At 40.0% G+C, this 21011-nt stretch overlaps 1 protein-coding gene across 10 annotated transcripts in view; it reads left to right on the forward strand.

The window, feature by feature from the left end:
• Window positions 1–21011, forward strand: part of LOC18431871 (uncharacterized) — a 47486-nt gene that overhangs the window by 26069 nt on the left and 406 nt on the right. For 3 of the 10 annotated variants that reach the window (XR_016056604.1, XR_016056610.1, XR_016056609.1), the window contains exons 9-19: window positions 1373–1448; window positions 1567–1749; window positions 3198–3358; window positions 8688–8793; window positions 10868–11081; window positions 11339–11506; window positions 11669–11790; window positions 12046–12190; window positions 12283–12375; window positions 14734–14807; window positions 20927–20980. Coding sequence is in view for 3 of the 10 variants with exons in the window: in XM_088868445.1 (XP_088724571.1) it covers window positions 1373–1448; window positions 1567–1749; window positions 3198–3358; window positions 8688–8793; window positions 10868–11081; window positions 11214–11506; window positions 11669–11790; window positions 12046–12190; window positions 12283–12375; window positions 14734–14807; window positions 16233–16365 (1600 nt within the window). In the remaining 7 variants the exon portion in view is untranslated. Of the gene's footprint in view, window positions 1–61; window positions 131–1372; window positions 1449–1566; window positions 1750–3197; window positions 3359–8687; window positions 8794–10867; window positions 11082–11213; window positions 11507–11668; window positions 11791–12045; window positions 12191–12282; window positions 12376–14733; window positions 14808–16232; window positions 16462–20926; window positions 20981–21011 lie in introns of those variants that run through there. The other 7 variants (XM_006841982.4, XM_088868446.1, XM_088868445.1 and 4 more) reach the window with 6 other exon arrangements.

Here is a 21011-nt window from a genome sequence, read left to right on the forward strand (position 1 = left end):
GAATCTGCTAGAACTTCTAACGAGTTGATTTGGCTGGTTTTTTGTTACTGTTTGCGGCTAGAAGAGCTAGAGATTGGCATGCACAGTGCTTTGCTAGTTTTCCTCCTCAGCGTTTATGACCCGAAATGGGGTATGAAATATAATCCTTCTGATTGCACCTTTACATGGATAGAAATGTGTTTTTCTGGTAAATGTGTTTTTTGGGTTGGTATTACATTGTGGTTTCACTGCCCTAGCCAAAGAACCTTTTTCCATGTGAGAATGTGAAAATCCTATTTTATTAATGGAATAATTTGAAGGAAATGATAGAATGTTACTGAGACTGGGACACCAAATTTGGTGCTCCAACCACTACAAAAACCAATTTTAAGGTGTCCCGGGGACAAAAAATTTCCAAATCATTCTTTCACACCCTAAAAACATTTTCATGAAAAGTGAGTATGTGGAGCTCTGAAAATGCTTCCACCCCAACCCTAAATTCAAATCTGGGTCCTTGATTTCAATGAGTGATAGATAAAGGAGGTTTTGTGGCTTTTTGGAACTCCAGATTAAATCAAACATAGAGGAAACTGATTTCATGGAAGTTTGGAAATGTGTTGGGTGTCTCTGCACTTCAAAGGGTTTTTTGTGGTCGGAGAAGCCCCAAGTTGGCTGCATTGGGCAGAATACGCTGTCATTTCCGTGATGAAACACTGTAAAGAGGAAAACCAAAGTACACCTGTATATCCACATGTGCAAAGAAACCCTTTTACAGAAAATACACATGCATACATCAAAAGAAATGCCCTTAAAAATTGAGAATGACTTTTGAGTCCATAAGGGAGTGAGAAAGCTTAAGTAAAAATGGAAAATTAGAAAATTACAGCACTATCGATAGTGTAAGGTTCAACTGCACTGATCTGGAACAATCGACTGTACTGCCAATGTCCATATCTAAGATTCAACCCCACTGATTTGCTGACACTAGAGGCTGTCAAGTTGTATTCTTCTCCTCTCTCTCTCTCTCTCTCTTCTGCTCGCACGCCTCCCCCGCGACCCGAGATTTTGCAAAGTGCACATGCATTGCACAGGTTGAAGACTTGCATGTGTGCGTGTTTGCAAGGGCTTGTATTTGTTCATAGACATATGCGTACATAGATTTAAGGTTTGGTTGCATTATGTTTGTGAAACAAAGGATCATTTCTTGAGTACATGATGTTGATTCTTTCATCCTTGTGTATTTGTGTTTTTTGCATCACGTATGGATAAGAAATCCTATGCAGTCAATATTGTCAAGTTGATGCTGTTATATTAGTTATTTATTGAAGTTGAGCTGCTTGTGAGTATTATCTTATCTTCTGTTAGGCTTACTTGGAATAGTTGTGTTGTTTAGACCGAAGTGGCCATCGTCTTCTTTTGTTTCGTCAGATGGATTGGTCTCTGCAATGGCGTATCGCCTTCCCCATGTTGTATGTTCTGGATTCTTAAGTATTGACTCTCTATATTTCATAAATTTTGAGTCAAGTGTTCCTTGAGCTCATATTATTCCATGCCATAATAAAATGTATTATTTATGAATCTTTTCAGGTTTTGGGGGATAGGTCGGGTAACATACGATGGTGGGATGTAACTACTGGACTTTCTTCCTCATTCAATACTCATAGAGAAGGAATCAGACGAATCAAATTTTCTCCTGTTGTTGCTAGCGACCACAGCCGAGGGCGTGTTGCTGTTCTTTTTTATGACAATACGTTTTCAATATTTGATCTTGTAAGTTGGAAAGTTAAAGTTCATTTTTTATACACTTAAAATAAAAATTGCATTTATATGACAAGGAGAATATAAGTTTCATTTTCAATGAGTATTCAGATGCAAAGCACTGTTTTTAGGAGCATGCATCGTTCTTCTCAAACTAAGCTTTGGCTTCAAATTTCACACTACGATCTAGAACAAAGAAAAAAAAAAGATTTCTTCAATACCCTATTATAACGTCCAACTCAATTTATGGTCCATTATACTAATATATGATTCACTCTGTGCTGTTTATTGATGTAATTAAAGAAAATTATTGTATGCGTTAGGGGATGCAGTCCTACACTACTTGCATACCCCAAGGTATATAACATCCATCTTAAAGATGGACGCAAATGGGTGGTCTCTAAAAAAATAAAATAAAATAAAAGTAATGGTCTAAATATTTTCTTCATAAAATTATTTTGTTTAAATTTATTTATTTTTACATATAAATGATCTCCATGTTAGAGATCATAGATTTCTAAAAAATTAGATCGAGGATCCATCACAAAAATGGAATTTTAAGAGGGGACTCATTTCTACATGAGTCATAGGGCTCACCAAGATTGTGTCCTATATTTATAGACATTCCAGTGAATCCTGTAAATACATTTGCTTGAGTTTATTACACCCAGCAAAGAATCATGTAACTATTGTTGATAAATCTTATCTGTTCCAAATAACATTTTCAAATTTTTGAAACACCATTCTTTTTGACATATCCCTTACACACAGTAGGAACCATGCCTCTAAATCTTGGCAAAAATGCTGAAAATGACGGCATCTCCATGAATATGTGAGTCTGCTTGTCCCCGCCATATAAATCCCATGTGGATACATATCATTGATGAGGCACATGAAGTGGGGAGTGATAAAGCAAAAGGTCTGTATTAGAGATCAAAGATTAAATAAATCAAGAGGTGGGCAGTCAAACTCATGAGATATGCTCCAAAATAATCTTCTTACAGGTGTTGCGGCTGTTATTTGACTCCTAGAACTGCATCTTCCTTCTGAATGGCTATTTATTAGTTGTCTGGAATCTGAACATGCAATTTTTTCATTAACTCAGCATAATTGCCCTTTTCAATATGAATCTTCCTTTTCCCTTTGTGCTCAAGATCATCTATGAATCCAGGTATGGTGGAAACTTTAATTTATCTTCAAAACATGAAAACTTTTTATGTATTGATTATTGAAACATGCAAGTTTCCTTCATCTTCTTTTGGGGATGTAAGTGGGTAGGGCATGAGTACTGTTGCATCAGTGTGTCAGTTTGATTCGTGGGTTATTCATCCAGTAAATGAAAACTTCAATACTTTATTGCATGAATGTGTCAGTTTGATTTGTAGGTTATGCATCCAGTAAATAATAAAAACTTCAATACTTCAATTTTTCTCTAAGTTTTGATTGTGCTTCACTTTCAGGATACACCAGATCCATTGGCCAATGCTCTTTTACAACCACAATTTGCTGGTACCCTTGTATTGGAGCTTGACTGGTTGCCTTTGCGAACTGATAGAAGTGAACCGCTGATGCTATGCATTGCAGGGGCAGATAGTAGTTTCCGCCTTGTTGAGGTTAATATGTATGTATGAAACTTCATTCTCAGTTATGTTATCTCTCTTCCCCCCCCCCCCCCAAACTCTCTCTCTCTCTATATATTTATATTTACATATATGTACAGAGAGAGAGTGAGTTACAACTACTTATGGCTAAATTTCTACAGTATTTTACTCATGGTTCATCACCATCCAATAGTCCATCATAGGGTCATGGTTGTTTGATAGTGTTTAATAAATTTTCTATAAATGAGATTCATCTGAAATGTATGTCGTGTGTACGTTTAACCAACTCGCACCTAAATGAAATAATTAAAAAATAATTATCAAAAAATAAAGTGATGAAAATAACCTTGAAATATTTATAGGGATAATTTGGTCATTTTTTTTGTTAAATTTTATATTTTGGTCTAAAAAGGGTGATGACATTAAACTTTCCCTTAACCCGTTCCAAATACAGGTAAAGGAGGTGGGTTGTGTTAGGTAGGCAACAAATATGTAGAGGTGAAGGTGTAGGGTTAGAGTTTATGGATTATGGACTATAGAAGGTTGGCCTAAGGTGCATGGAAGTAGGGACTATGGAAGATGAGACTAGGGTGTATGGGAGTAGGGACTATGGAAGTTGGGACTAGGGTGTATGGGAGTAGGGACTATGGAAGTTGGGGCTATGGAAGTTGGGACTAGGGTGTATGGGAGTGAAGGGTTCTAGGATGGGTGTGAAGGGTTCTGGGCTGGAAGTGAAGGGTCCTAGATTGGAAGTGAAGGATTCTTGGTTGGAAGTGGAGGAGTTCTTGGTTGGATGTGGAGGGTTCTAGGGGTAATCCTCAATAGGTAAAAGTTTTCTCTCTCATTTCTTTGGGGTGAAGAAAGAGTAAAAAATCACAAACTAAGGGGGAAGCTTAATGCATCTCATTAATTTTTCCAACACTTTGAACTCAGGGTTACAAATGAGCATAAGGTGCTTATATATCATCCCCTTGAAACAAGGGTGGATGGCTAAAAGCAAACCAAATTATCAAAAATTACAATTTTCTTGAATTTAAATTGAATCCCGTTTATGAGGCCCCCACGCAGAATCATGGAAATGACTGGATAGTCCCCAAAAATGCTTCATAACGGTGATCATTTGGGGCCTCTTTCGAGCACTTCCTACAAAAATAATGCCGTAGAAGTGACAATCTCGATGAGATGATTATTTTGACATATAATTTGATCCTTGAATCGGGGTTTTGAACCCCTTTAAAAATCTGGCAAAAGATGATGAAATTGAAATCTTTAATGCTCGATCTTGTCCGTTCCTTGATGTTTTGGGTCGATCTTTTCATCACAAATTGACGGGAAGCCTTGACGATCATTTCGTGATGAAAATTGCTTGATTTGGTTGCTGGATTGTCTCTGTCACTTTTCGAATTGGGGAAGTTGCCAAAATACGGATTCCACTTGCTGAAAAATGTCCTCTTTTCTAACCTCAAAATGCGGTGTCTTCGGTCTTGCATCACATGTGATTTTTACCTCAAATCGAAGCCCTCGATGTGATGGTCACGATGGACCCGTTTGCAAGACGATCCGAGGTCGGGGCTTTATGATATGACCACTTGATCAAAAGGGTCTCCTACTTTAAAAACTCTACGACACATGAGTTTTCTTATGCAACTTCTCTCTAGGATTTTTTCCATTTCGGGCCTTGTCATGGGTTGTGCCATATATCAAAACATGCGCGTTGAGGAGATGAAGAACCCCTTGAAATTTGAGCTTGATTGGCTTAAAATGGAGAAGTTATAACCCTTGGAAGATGATCTCGAGTTTATAAGGCACAATTTCCATAAATGGAACCTGGTTCACCTAGGGTGCATCAGAATAGTGTAAAACCTACCATTTTTGGGTAAGTTGGCCCTAGAATGGTCTAGAAGTGCTCGAATGAGCTGAAATTTGATATCTGGGGGTTTAGGGACCTTCTGAATCCAATAGAAGTAGTCTGGTGTTCATCTGAGACCTCGATAATAGGGTTGTAGTTATGAGGCACTTTTTCAGCATGCTAAGAGTTGAATTTGAAAACTGATTTTTCGTCTGATCTGCTTTAGCTTTGTCATATCGCTACGAAACTTGACCGGTGTTCTTAGGGAGTCAAATGCCACCCCCACATGCGTTTTGAGACCAATTCGACACCTTTCAAAATTTACTCAATAATCAGGGTTTATTCAATCAGTTCTTTCAGTAGTCTGCAGGTATTTTGGTACCTGTAGGCCTAGGTCGCAACTGGCTTCCTCCTTATTCGCACCGGGGATACAAGGGTGAAAAAATACACTATAGCAGTGTGGTTTCATTATATTATAGTTACACGGTGATATGATACCAATCCTCATATATATATATATATTTTGGGGGTGTTTTGGTCAATTTATTTTATGTAAAATATTTTTTTGATATTTTTCGTAGATTCGCCTATTTTTGATGAACACAAGCTTCAAATTTCAGATCATTCCGATTTGTAGAAAAAAAATGAAAAATAAAACACTATCGGACAATCGTGACCGTGTGATGAACTTTGGACGGTGATGAGGGTAGGCGAAATCATTGTTCATTTTCGTCGATAGGCGTTTTGTAGTATCTTCCATATCTATATATATATATATATATATATATATATATATATCGGGAAAATTTTTATAAGGTTGCAACCTTAAAATATAGAATTAAAGATGCATCTCCAAAATCCATCGGAAAAGGTTTTTTTAATGTTGACAAACCCTCTAATTGATCATCTCGACATCGAGATGTATGAATATAAAAAAGACAAATATTTTGAGTCCTAGAAATAGTGCATCTTTCAACACATTATCTAGGCCGTCCATTTTCAAGATTTTCATATGTTCATAAATCGACTTGATTTTAACCATTTTTGGAGTTAACATTTTATAATTAGATATGAAAATAGATTTTGAGATATTGTTTAGAATTTTTTACACCAAAATTACATGTTACGATAAAATTTGGAGCCTTAATTGGATTGTTTAAGGTTACAATCTTATAGAAACCACACCCATATATATATATATAAACCAAAGAGCTTATACCATAGCAAAGGCCAGACAACCCAAGTTGAAGGTGAGAGGGCAATCTGGATGGCCGAGAGTGGCTAACACATCTTGGCCATCATTTTTTTTGAGCGTATCCATTTTTTTATTTTTATGTAGAGTGCCCGAATGACGCGCACGTGTGCAAATTTTGTGGTCAATCGGACTCCTTTATTTTCCATTAGAATATTTCTTACATGCAATGTTGCCCTTTAATTTTAGGATTATTAAATCTTTTTCAGTCATTGTTGTTGAGCTTATACTATTCCATCAACTATGTGGTCTGGCTCATAAGATCTCACAAACACACTCTCTCTCTACACACACACACATACGAGGAAAAGTTTACATAAGGTTGTAACCTTACTTGTAGAAGTAAGGTTGTGATGTTGTACATTGTCTAAATACACGGAGTTAGAGTTGGGTGGGCAAAGTGACGATGTTCTTCAGGAGTTTTATGCGATCATCACATACCAATGAAACTGAAGGGAAAGATTTATAGGATAGCTACAAGACCGACCATGCTTTATGGGATGCAATATTTATTAGTCAGAAACAACATATCCATAAAATGATTCTAGTTGAGATGCTGATGTTGAGATAGATGCGTGGCAAGACAAGAAATGATAGAATTCAAATGAATACATAAGAGGGAACTTAGAGGTGGCTCCAATAGGCGATAAGATAAGGGAAAGTGGACTTAGGTGGCTGGCTATGTGCAATATTGATCTAGAACAACACTGATTAGGGGAGACGATTTGGTTCAAGTGGAAGGTTCTAAAGGGTAAGGGGAAGGCTCAGCAGGACATGGATAGAAAAAGTGAGAAGAGATATGTTGACTTATGGTCTGACTGAGGGTATGACCCTTGATAGAGTGGAATGATAGAACAATATTTTTGTAGCCAACCACAAATAATTGGGATAAGGCTCGGATGATATATATATATATATATATATATATTTTTTTTTGCCGCAAGAATATGTTTTTTCACATTATTGAATGACCATAGTGAATCTTTGAGCATATGTCCTCTTTGAAGTTCAAAATCAATGACTTTCCTTTGAATACTGATTTGCATACGCTATCTTAGACAACGTGTTGATCAAAACTCTTTTTTATTCCAATAAATGGTTAATTTCATTGAATGATCGGAAATAGAAATGCAGAGCTACATAAGAGCTTCAATTTATGGGTATCAATCAACCTACCTTCGTGGTTTGGCATATTGCCCATGTTTTCTTCACAGTCATGGTCAGAATTGTGTTCTATTCTTGGGATTTATTGTGATCCATGTTGTCATGATAAAAGGGGTTGCAACCATTCCATCAATTGGTCGGACAATGTTGGTAGTAGAGTGGGTTGTTGCATTAATAACATAATTGGTGGGACTCAGCCTCCCACCATCTCAATCGAACCTATTATGAGATTCAATCCAATATCAGATTTCAGGTAGGGGATGGCAGCAGGATGAGGTTTTGGACGGACACATGGTTGGGTGGATGGAGTATTAAAGGATAGATACCACAGTCGTATCTATTGACCTCTAATCAGGATGTCACTGTTGAACAGTTGGTTGAAGGAGTGGGCCACCAAGAAGGCCATTGGAGGCTGCACCCTGGATGATTGTCTACACAGCCCCCTTCGTAGTGCGATCCAAGTGAGGCAGAGGGGAGACTTCTCCTCACAGGTCTCAGGTTATTATTCAAGGGGACTTTGCTAAGGTCACTTCTTGGGTGAGTTGGAAGACAGATGGCCCATCGAGGCTGCACCATGTGTTTGCAGAAATTTTTAAATTAGCAAGTAACATAGAGGTCTCCTTCTGCACTCATAGTGGAAGGCAAATGAGGTAGCCGGCGCTCTTGCAAAAGAGGGAGTACCAAAAAATTACCTTGGGGCTTATACTTGTAAGTCAATTTTGATCAAAGTTGCATGTCATAATTTTGATCAAAGTTATCCATCAAAACAAAGATGTGGATATTTGAGCATTGTCTGTTTTGGAAATTAACTATTTCATGTGTAATTTGTATTTGAGCTGTTCATTACCTTCAAAGATGTGCATTGGTGCCATGATGGAAAAGGCAAAACTACATAGTTTTTCCCTCCTGTGATGCACTTGAGGATACCATTTTTGTGTTTACTTGATCTAGAGTCTTGACATGAAATAAGTGTTTTTGGTCACCTACAGTATTAATGGTAATCACATAATTTTCCAAGTTCAATTCTGACATGTAGATTTTTACTCAATTTGCGTTTTTGTTTTGTTTATTTTCTGTGATACAGACATGATGCAAAATCAACTTTGCTTTCCAAGCCAAAGGTTAGTAAAGAGATATTTCGTCCAATGCCGCTATGCTCAGCGGTTCTGCTGCCTCCACCACATGCTATGGTAACTTGCTAAGCTTTTGATTAGTACTTAATTTTATCAATTGTCTCCAAATCATAGTTAAGGGAGCTGTGGGGGTAGGGGTGGCGTTCCTGCTCCGGAACCTTGATCCCACGGTTCTAATAGGGATCTCGTAGGGACCCTGTTTTTCAATTTTGGGATCTCGCTCCCAAATAAAGGGGATCACGTTCCAACCATTAGTGGATTCCAGTACTATTTCGAAATAGATTCCCTCTCCCATCAAACATGGTCCAAGGTTTTGGTACAATATAAAGTTGGATTCACACAACTCTCTCTCTACTACGCACACACACAACTCTCTCTCTATTACGTGCACACACACACAACTCTCTCTACTGCACACACACAAACTTCTCTCTCTACTGCGCACACACATACTCAACTCTCTCTCTCTCTCTTATGCACACACAAGAGTCACAGAAATATATAGGGAAAGAGCACAAGCACACATACCTGTAGCGTGGGAGAGTTGGGAGGGGTGACCAGATTCACTAGAATGATCACCACAAGCTAATGGTGAAGGAGCTGTGTGGGCGGGTTTTGGGTCCAAAGGTTAATATAGAGGGAGAGGGAATTGAGCGGGGAAGAGGGAAGGTGGGGGGGTGGGCTACGTGTTGGTGATCTAAGTATGTAGTTGATTAAAATAATAGAAAAAGTCAAATTTGTGTACTTGTAGATTATTTTTTGGATTTATGTGTAAGGAATATCTTGGTGGTCCGAGGGACAATGTTATGAAAGTTATACCTCTAATGGGATTTGGAGTATATATAAGAAGAATGGAGTACACAAGTATACTATGGACTATTTAATAGAATGATCTATACGTTCAGCATTTATCAAGTAGTATATAGGCACCTGATGTATCAAATTTTAGTAATATGCTTTTAATTAAATAGTGTATGTCATACACATTAGATTTTGGACTAAGGACCACAGACTAAGTAGCAAAATAATCCATACTCTTTAGATTTATCAAGCATAAAGGCATGTGTTGCATAAAAATATGGTTTGATGCACTTATTCAAACATAGAATGTCATACATATTACATTTTAGACTATGGACCACATACTATATAGTAATGTGCCTAAAAGAATTTAATATTTCATCAAGTAGCATGTATGCATCAAGTAGCATGTATGCCTAGAAATAGGGCACTATGGATTTATTTAATTAGAGGTTGTCATATGCTCATATGTACATATTGGATTTTGGAGCATGGACTAAGGATATATACAGTCAAGTGTTCAGTAGTATTTAGCATTTATCAAGTATCATGTAAGCATGTGATGTATAGAAATGGGGCACTATAGATTTATTTAACTAGAGGATAGCATAGATATTGGACTTGTTCCCTTAACCAATGGTAGTTGCGGACCTTGAGGCCAATCAACTGAGGACCTTGATTCTTATACTTGAAGAATCTCGATATTAGAACAAGAGGAACCCCGTTATATGACAATTGGAAACCTTGATCCCTTAACCAAGGGAACCCGTACTAGCTCTACTTGACAACTTCATTTAATGTGTAGTGGAGCTTAGATTCTTACCAGTCAAAACCTCGAACCCATTGATATGCGATCTCGCTCACATAAACCTAAGGATCTTGTTCCCTTGTTAATTGTACGGATGCCGATTCCAAACCCAGGGAACTTCCGCAATAGGGAGATTGGCGATCCCTAACCGATCCCGCTCTCCCGTCTTCAACAACTATGCTCCAAATAGATGTTAGTACTATTATGCCTCTATTTTTAGCTTGATCTTTAGTAGCCCAAAGTCATGCGGATAGTGTAACTTAAATTTTATCCTTGAGATGGAAGGGACGTCACGTGAATTATTCACTGCAGTTTTGAATCTTGCAAACCTGATCTCATTAAATTTGTTGTACATGTGTTTCCTAGGCTTATTTGATAAACATCACGTGTTTTCTTAGTTTTTGGTATTGAACTTGTATCTTTTTTTCTGACGGTATCAAGGGAATAACTTTGGACCAGTGTAGGTCTCAGCTCTTTCAATTGAGATACTTTCATTATATTATTATATTGTATTTGTTGCAGGCACTGAGGATGGCCTTGCAATTAGGTGTGAAACCCTCATGGTTTGATATGTGCAGTACTCCACTGGATACAACTCTTAACCGAATCCCTGAAATGTCTTTAACATCCGAAAGAGACCTTCGGGGTTTTATGATTGAATCGAATGTTCTGCCAATCGGTGATTCTGTGGTACCGGAAATGCTTCTTAAAGTGTTAGAACCATATCGAAGGGAAGGTAATTTATTGATCTCTTTTTTCTAAGTGAATCGCATATATATTTTCTCTGGAGGTTCTGTCCTTTATGTATCCTTGAAGAAGTCTGTGAATGTGACTGTTGATTATTGCGAAAATTGTTTTTTGACATAAGGCTGCCTCCTTGACAATGAGAGAGCATCATTATATGCTACTTTAGCACACAAGGGATCGGCATTTAGATTTGCTTTTGCTGCTGCTCTCTTTGGAGATTCCTCAGAGGCCTTTTTCTGGTTACAGCTCCCACGTGCTCTTTTAATTTTATTGAATAAATCTGTGAAGAAATCTCCTCAAAAAGCAGAAATGGCATCCGCAAGATCAACTCCAGAACTTGGTGACGCAATTTTATTATCTAAAATGGGATCAATGGAAAAGTCTTTGTTAGGAAGGGGGAAGAATGAGAAACTGGTAAAACACCTTATTTGGAGACGAACTCTTTGACTTGGTTAACATTGAATTGATTTGTTGTAACTGTTTTAGAGAATGATATGTGTTCGTTGAATTTCTTGTGTATATGGTTTTGTTGTCTTAGTGGTCCACACTATTTGGATTGGATTTCCTACTTTTCAGGGTCACAGCCAATTCAAGGTGATGGCCTTTGAGCAAGAAGAACTACATTCTGAGTCTATCGAGCGCATACGTTGGCATGAAAAGTTAGATGGAGAAGATGCAATTCAGAAGCGTGTCCATGAGTAAGTTTTATTTTGAAAGTTTTTGCTCATTTTCTGAATATTACTCTGTGTCGTTAAGTCTCTTATCAAATATACTGGATGTTTTAGTGTAATGGCTACCTTTTGATGGGAAAGTATTCCATATGCAGTATGAGATACTATCCATGGAGGAGCATCCACCTTCCATTCTCAAGATGGACCATGTTAGTCAATATTTACTTTTTGGAAATAATGTTTCTTTTATGTTGTTCTGATGTTATAACTTGCTTATCTCAGGCTTGTATCTGTTGGAAATCTTGAAGCTGCTGTGACATTGTTACTTTCCACCCCTCCAGAGGGGTCCCATTTTTATGTGAATGCTCTACGTGCAGTTGCACTTTCCTCTGCTGTCTCAAGGTCTCTACATGAGCTTGCAGTTAAGGTAAATATAAATATTAGTGTAATTGGCTGTTTGTAGACTTTCCTGCAGTCATTTATGCTCCTGCTTTACTTATCACTTTTCTTATGTCCTAGGTTGTGGCAGCAAATATGGTGAGGACAGACAAATCACTGTCTGGAGTCCATCTTCTCTGTGCTGTTGGGAGGTATCAAGAAGCTTGTTCCCAGGTTTGCTACAAGGCTTTTGAACTAGTGTGCCATGTTTGCTACTTGCAACTTGTTTGTACAAATTTCAATTAGTTTGGGTTTCCTTTATGTGCACATTGAAAGGAGTGGTTATGTCGAATTAACAAATATTAAATTCAAAAATTTTCTTTTTCTTTTATTCAATATACCTGAATTTCACTTACATGGGCCACTATATGTTGCTGTAAATTAAAATAAATCCTAGATGCAACCTAGGATCTTTATTTTCACTGCCTAAAGAAATAGAAACTATCCAGGAGTTTTAAACAAACTTCCACTACAATTTTTTAGTACAATACATGTTCCTGGAAATGCATAGAAAATAAGAAATAATACTAAAAATTAATTAAAACTATTGGAAGACTTAGTGGAAGATGCTTGGAGTTATCCTCCCACATCCCCACATCCGATTCCCTAATCGATGGCACACTTTAACTCCTTTAGTTGTGTTGTTGAAAATTCTGAGATAGGGAAGCTTTATAGGCAATACTTATTTTTCTAGTATTTTAGAGATCACAAAAATCAACTAGGGTTTGTAGAAACCCTATGTGAACAAACTAGGAGCTGAGCTTATGAGTTGATCTCTCTTTAGGTTGGTTGTCACCCTTCTTTTCAAAATACAGCAAGCTTCACTTAAGGTTTTGAAAGTCCCATCTTTCTTCCTCTTTTTTTTTTGATAGAACAAGAGAGAGAGATGGTGGCATGATAGAAAATATAAGGAGAGAGGTGACATGATAAAAAATAGGAGAGAGGGTGGCCTGAAAGAGAATAGAAGAGAGGGTGGCATAAGAGAGAGAGATATTCTTATTGTGTTGAGGGGGGGGGCTCAAATCTTGTTTAAATAGAAACAAGATTAAAGTCCTACTTTGAATTGGATTCCAATCTACGTATGCCTTATCTAATTCCAGCTTGACCTTTAGGATAATTAGGAAATTTGTGGGGTGAGAAATTTAATCAGAGCATCCATCTCACAAATCAACCAGCATGATTTTTAGTGGAAAATAAGAACCTTATCCCCTTAGACTGTGACCTAAATCCAACTCGTATTCAAATTTGAAATACAATCGAGCTTTATCATAATTTAGATCTCCCATAATTAAGAATAATCTATGTTTTAAAACTCCCATAGGATAAGAAACCATATCTAAGTTAAATTAAAGAGATTTTTTATCCTAACTAATTTTAAGTTTTAAATTTTAACAAGAATAAAAAAAGGATGGGGCATGCACCCGTTTTATTAAAAAAGTGGCGTGCTACTTTTTGTTTATAATAAATTGGGCATGGCATACTAGGGGTGGCACATGGTCCCCACACATAAACAAACACACACACTTGTGGGGCTAGATCCTGGGTCTCACATGTGTTATTTTAAGTTCTGAAAATTTTAAAAATACTCTTTTGATGAATATTACAGCTGAAATATTGAAAATTCTGAAAAATATTTAAATATTATAAAAACATTTATAATACCAAAATATACTAGGAGTGGATTGGTACTAATGGGTCCAAATTAGTGACAATAAGGGCACTCCACTTGGCCAAGAACCATAGTCCACTACTGTTTTTTTATCCAACCCAATAGAGACCTATGACCTACAGTCTCAAAGCAAGTGGTCATGATTGACTTGTCGAAGTTGGACAATAAACAATGGAATCATAATTTTGGAATGTGGATTTCAGTTCCCCACTTCAAGAGCAAGTCTTGCACTAGTCACTACAATATAAAGGTGGCTCTCTCTATGCACAGGTACACTTGTCCCTCTGTAGGGATGCTTCCCAGTAATGCGGCTGTTATGTATACATGCCGCACATAAGTTTGTTGAGGCTTTGACCCTTGCACTCACAGGCCTACAACCGTACACAAGAGACCTCACAGTTCTTCTGGCCTACAAACATCATCCGTAGGCATCTCTCCGACCTCAACAAGGGATGACGCACTGTAAACGCTTCTTGGTAGTGCTACACGCCCAGGGGTAAGGGTTTTGGACATGACCAGGGGTCATAAACTATCCAACCCTTGGTCAGTCAACACACGTACTCCCATTGAAGTACATTTTCACTATAAATATCATATTTACAAGCTCTCTAGGCCTTTTAAAGGCCACAAAACCCAACACATATAGCTAATAAATATTGAATAACCATACAAATAAGACATCAATGACTGACTGAAATATTGGTTAAAGTATGAAGCAAAAGAAACCAGACCATCCCTTTCTGCCCATGTCAGCTTTAGCCCCTAATCATCTTCATGGTGGTTTTTTTAATGAATACTATACATAGTTTTATTTAATTTTGGAAGATTATTTAAGACTTCGTCAATTTTTCTCAATGTTGCAGCTACAAGATGCAGGATGTTGGACAGATGCCGCAACTTTAGCAGCAACCCATTTACAAGGATCTGATTTCGCAAGGTATTTTTCCCCTCTTAGTGAATGGTAGCTTTGAAACATCTGCCTTGGGTCCTTAACTCCTTATTTCATACTAATTTTGATCTGGCCATTTGTAGTATAAATGGAGTCATATTCAACTTATTTTTCTACTCTTTGAGGATGTTTCCAACTCGAATTTGTCGGAAAATTGTTGTGAAACCTAATTTGAAACTTATTTTAAAAAACAAAAAAAAGGTAAGTAGAAATTTACACAGCATGAAAATGCAAGCATGATTGATATTTGCCAAATGCTCTCTTTTCCCAAAAGAGATTTTATACAAATGTTTCGATCGGTGATTTATGGAAAGATCATTATGTATGGCTGAACCTTCCTCGTGGGGCTTATTAAACAGTTAAGCTGAGCAAGGAGATGGTTTATTGAAGACCAATTCAATGGCAGGGATGGTAATTTGTCTATGAATGAACAAATATTTATTCATTCCTTAAGATGAAATAGTTGATCCCATTTAGTGCACTTGTGACAGAACAAAGACATCACATGCAATATTGAGTAGGTTCACTTTAGAATATTTCCCCCTTATGGTTTGGGGTATTGTAGGAAGTTCATTTGGGAGTCTTGGATTTCTAGGAAAAAATTTTGAGTTATTTTTTGGTTTCCTTGACGAAGCTATTTGAGGTTCTCTTCTCTATAGGAACGGTTTTGTATGTTGTGATTCCTACGTGTGTAGTTTTAGAGCTTTCATTTTTTATGGTTGAGGAATATTTTTATGAAAAGAACATATGGGGTTTGATTCCAAGCCTCTAGCTCATTTTCTTGGCTCTGTTAATCTTAATGCTGATGTTTTTCTTGCCTTAGTTCAGATTGCTTATCTTCCTGTGTCGGTAGTTGGGGCTCACAGCCTTTTTACTTATGCATTCTGAGATAAATCACTGATTGTATTAAAAATTTGATTAGTACAAATATGTGGTATGGCAACCCACAGGATGAGGGCCCCATACATGTACTAAGTATACTGTCTAAACACCATTTATACAGAAAAACAAAGAGTAGCCGTTCTAAGTTGAAATTAAAGTAGAGAAGAAAACAATTTGGTTGGATCTACAGAGAGAAAGAGAGGAAAGGAAATAAAGATGAAGAACAAGGGAGAGAGAGAGAGAGATGTGTGAGAGAGAGATAGAGAGGGAAAGAGAGTGGCATGGATGTCACTTGTGGCCTCTACCCTTCTTATAACATTAAGTAATAACCTTAATTACAAATTATGGACAATACTACCCTTATTTAGTGAATAAGATAAATAAGAACAAAACAAAAGATAAATGACAGTTCTGTCCATCAAATATAATAAATCTTATTCCTTTTATTTCCAACACTCCCTCTCAAGCTGGTGCATAGATATCGATCATGCCCAGCTTGCAAAAAACTAATATGTCGTTTGCTTATTGAAGGTTGCTAATGGTGGGTCCTTGGGGTCCATTCTTGAATGCATGCAATAAACCTGATTGGAAGAATTTGTGGATGGAATGGCTGAAAACTTCAACCACAATGGCAAAAAAGAAGGGGGAGAGAAGATCACCTTGACGAAGCCCCCTCGAGGAAGGGAAGTAGCCTTTGGGAGATCCGTTAATGTGGATCGAGAAATGAGGGTTGGAAATGCAGCCATGCACCCAATTTCTTCATTGGCTGCTGAAGCCCATACGGGTGAGAGTTTCGTTGAGGATAGCCCAGTCGACGTGATCGTAGGGCCTCTCCTAATCAAATTTGATGACCAGGCCAGGGGTTTTGGAAAATTTCCTTGAATGTATACATTCCAGGGCTATTAGGGCTCCATCGAGGATTTGGCAATCCTTGACAAAAGTGCCTTTTTGAGGGGAAATAACAGATCCCAGGACCTCTCTCGGTCGTGAAGCAAGGACTTTAGAGAGAATTCCTTGAAGAAAGTTAGAAGGTCGGAATGAAGGGAGGTCCAGAATGAATTGTAGAAAGCCATGGGAAAACCGTCGGGCCCGGGGCTCGATCTCGGCCTAAGTCATGGATGGCCTTGAGGATCTCTTGCTCCGATTACAGGCATTCTAGCCAAGAGGCCTTCTCAGCAAGGAGGGTGAGAAAGGTAAGGTCCCCATGGACGGTTTGGGACCAGAGGGGGCAGTGAAGAGTTGTTTGACAATGTTGAGAATTGTCTCTTCCACCTCCACTGGTTGATCGAGGAAGGCATTATCCACCCTAATGGGAGTGATGGAGTTATCTCACCTCCTATAGTTGCCTAGTTTGTGGAAAAATGCCTGGTTGAGATTCCCTAGTTTGAGCCACCTGACTCGAGCATTATTATCAGTAGATATCTTCTTGTTAAAGGAGAGATTTGAAGTCAATTTTTATTTGTACTCTCTGTTGTCTCTTGGTGTCGGTAAGGGTTTTCTGTTCTTTGAGTAAATCCCACTCTTGGATCAACCATAGGATGGATGCTTTGTGGGATTGGAATGGCTAGGGAGTTGCTTGGACCAGCCTTTGAGGGATAATTTTAGAAGCTGAATCTTCCGTAGAAGGCAGAAGCCAGCCCTTCCCGAGACTCTAGGGGTGGGAGAATTCCACATTGAGGAACCAATTCGAGAAAATTAGGTTTTTGAAGCCACGAAAGTTCAAATTTAAAAGGTTTAGGATCTCTGGGAATGGGCTGTGTATTGAGTAGGATAGGGCAATGGTCAAAGGTAGTTTTTTGAAGGCAGCATGGGAACCCGGGAACAAGGCGTCCCTCTCAGTGCTAAGCAGGAACCCATCGAGTTTGGAAAGGAAGGAGAAGAAGAGTGGTTAGACCAAGTGAACTTGGCTTCTTCAAGAGGGATGTAAATGAGGTGTCGGAAATGAAATCTGAGAATTGGGTCATGCCAGGGGTCACTCTAGTGGGGGAATTACGTTCAAGACCACCTTGTAATATTAAAATCCCCTCCGAGACACCACAGTGAAGGGGAGATTGCAGCTACAAGGTCAAGTTCAGCCCAAAATTGGCTCCTTAGACTTTCAGAATTGGGACTATAAACGGCCATGAACAAAGGCCGTCGGAAATTCTTGAAAGGATGACGATCATTGAGAAAGGTGCAATGTGAGAGGGGGAGAGGGAGTGAAGGGAGGGGTCCCAAATAATCCAGATGCCTCTCAAGGCACCCACTGTTGGAAGGGATTCTTATTGACATGATCTATGGCCCCATATTTGTCTGACCAGTTGGAGTGTGGGAGAGGGTAACTTAGTTTCCGTGAGTGCAAAGATGGACGGGGAGTGGCAGATGCAGGTATCGCTCATAGTATTGTGCTTTGACTAGAGCCCAAGGCGATGGATGTTCCAAGACAAGATTAACATGAGGGGGAGAGAAGAGGGAAGACGCATTTAGATGAGCATTTGAGGGAGGATCGTTTCGCAGAGGCAGGGGTCATGGGTGGTGCCGCCGAAGGAAATTTGATGCCAAACGCCAAGTTGGAGATATCTTTGCTGCCCTTGCCTTTGGCCTTGGAATTGATCATGCGTTCATCTTGAGAAAGGCTTGAAAAGCTTCCTAGGGGCCATCATAGTGGAGGCCCATAACTTTGAGGACTTGAGTGACATTACCTTGAACGAGATCCATCACTTCAACAAATTGGAGTCAACTGACTCCAGAGCATAGCTGGGGGATTCACCAGAGAGAGGAAGGGGGTTCCAAGGTGGGGGAAATGTGGGTGAAATCCACCTGAGTCGGTAAAGGAGGGAAAGGCAGTGTCTCTGGAAACGACAATGCAGGGGGGACGCTGGGGTTGGGGAGGGGGAAAATAGCTGCATTAGAGGAAAGGAAAGGTGAAGAAGAAAGGGAAGGGAGAAAGAGCATGGGATAGAGGGTTGCAGCGATGGGGCGGGGAAAGGGGGCAAAGGGAAGAAGCCCCATGGGGAGGCGGAATTAGGGGGCGACAAGGGGAGAAGAAAAGAAGGCGGAGGCGAGAGGGTGGGGGTTGAAGAGATGGTAGAGAAAGAAGGGGGAACAAAAGGGGGGGTACTGGGATAGGGGAGGGGAGTCTAGAGAGATAGAGGCTCTCGAGAGGGAGAAGGAGAGGGGATGTTGCCAGCACTGGGTAGAGATACTGATGCAGGGGTTGGGGAGAAACTGGTCCACCACCGTCTTTAGGCCAAATAGGGTTAGGGATGGAACCCTCTCCAAGGGATGCAAATGCATCGTCAAGACTGTCGAAGGGGTTGGATTTCTTTCAGGGGGGCGACAAAATTCGTTGTCTAAAGGTGGAAGGGAAAGAAGCTGAGCTGTTGGGCGAAGCTTGAAGTGGTGGCGAAGACCAGGGAACTATAGCAAGGGCATCACTTGCAGGAGGATGGAAGGGTGGCAGGATGAGAGAATGGGTACACTGGGATGGGGGTAGGAAGGGGTGAGAGAGAGAGAGAGAGAGAGAGAGGAGGAGGGCAGGGCGAGGAACCCGACAAAGGAAAGATGGATGGCAGTTGGCAAGCGTCCTCGGGATGAAGGGAGCAAAGATGAAGGGCTTTGATGTGCCCAGGTGGCATGGGTACGTGGGGGGGAGGGTGATCAGCCTTGGATGATGTGCCGATAGAAGCAACAGGAGAGGGGAAGGCAGGGAGAGAGTCGGCAGTGAAGGCGGCAAGGTGGGTACGTGGCAGAAGGGTAGAGAAGGTGTCACGTGGAGTGGTTGAAGAAAAGATGAGGGAGGGAGAGAGAGAAGAGGGAGGTCAGAGGAGAGAGAATAGGGTAGCTGGGATTCAGAGACTGAGGGACATCTGTTGATTGCTGATGGAGAGAAAGTTAGAGACGTGGAAGCTACGGAAGGAGATAGGTGGGAAAAAGTGGCGAGGAGGGAACAGGGGAAAAGAGCAGGGATAGGAGAAGCCGTGGATGAAGGTGGGGCAATGGAGGCCATGCGATGGACCGGAAGTTTGCGCTTGCGGACTACGGTAGTCCACTCACTTGGAGCTTGGGGTGACCATGGTCCAGGGAAGGGAGATGGTGGGGGGACAGAGGGGAAGCAGGTAGCCAGGCCTCCATAATTCAATGTAACAGGCCGTCGACTTCAAGCCAGAGTGATGCGGGGGTGGAGGAGGGGTCTAGAACTTCGACCAGCATCTGGATGGAGTCCATGAGGAGGAATTCAACAGATTTTCAGTGAATCAAAACAAGGGAGCTGCAGGCACCAGCAATGATGTTGAAGGTTTTAGGTTTCCAAGAATGGAGAGGGATTTGGATGGTCCTCAGCCATATTGTCTGAGTTGTATCCTGGGGCACCAAGGGGACAAAGAGAGGGAGGCTCCGAAAGCTAGCGGAGTTGTTCTTGGTAGCCGAGAGGGCATACTGAATCGAAGGAAAGAGGAAGAGGATTCTCCCTTTGGTAAGTTTTCTGCAGCAAAGCTCTGGAATACCCAAAGATTTTGGCCCCATTTTCATTGCCGCGGACATCATCCCGCCGAGGATGGAAAGACCCAATCAGGGATGATGAAAGTTAGGTTTTCAGGGCAGGGTCCTGTCTGCCACGAATGAGAAGGGAGAGGTTGAAGGATTTCCATCGTAAAGGGAAGGGAGAGCGAATGAAGTGGACGAGGTTGGGTACCGGTTGTCGGAGGAGAGTGGTTGCAGGGTGGCCGAGAGGGGGTGCTAGGGTGAGAGGGGGGAGAGGTCTGTGGGGTCGAATGAGGTGTGTAGCTGGAGTAGAGCTGAGGGAGGGCGATGTTCGGGGAGGAGGCAGAGGGATCTCAGGAAGGAGCCATTTTCCTAGACTCCTGCATGCTACCAATGATCTGGCTTATGATATGAATGTTTATGACAGTTGTTTGTTTAATTTTTATTGTTATTGTTCTTATGATTATAAGTGTGACACATAAGGTTGTGTATATCTGGAGTATTCAATTAAAATTTACTTTCTGGTTGGGTATGAGGAAGGAAAAAAGGTTGGGGTTTAAAATGTCTGGTTTGCATGAGAAAGGAAGGAAGGTCGGGGTTTAACTGCTGAAGTTTATCGCTATAGCATGCCAAGTTGAAAATCAAATGCTGTTTTATCATGGTTTATGTGGTCTAAATTTAAATTATTGCACGTGCTTTTTTAGTGGAGGGTCTGCTTTTTCTCAAGTGTGTTTGTATCAGAACTTGTTTGGATCATTCTACAGGGTGTTGCAAAGATGGGCCGATCATGTCCTTTACAGTGAACACAACATCTGGAGGTATTGCCATGCTGTTTTTAAGACTAACCAT

The sequence above is a fragment of the Amborella trichopoda genome, chromosome 5, assembly GCF_054954075.1.
Source record: "Amborella trichopoda isolate Santa Cruz 75 chromosome 5, AtrichopodaSantaCruz75HAP2 v2.0, whole genome shotgun sequence".
In the NCBI taxonomy this organism is placed as follows: domain Eukaryota; kingdom Viridiplantae; phylum Streptophyta; class Magnoliopsida; order Amborellales; family Amborellaceae; genus Amborella; species Amborella trichopoda.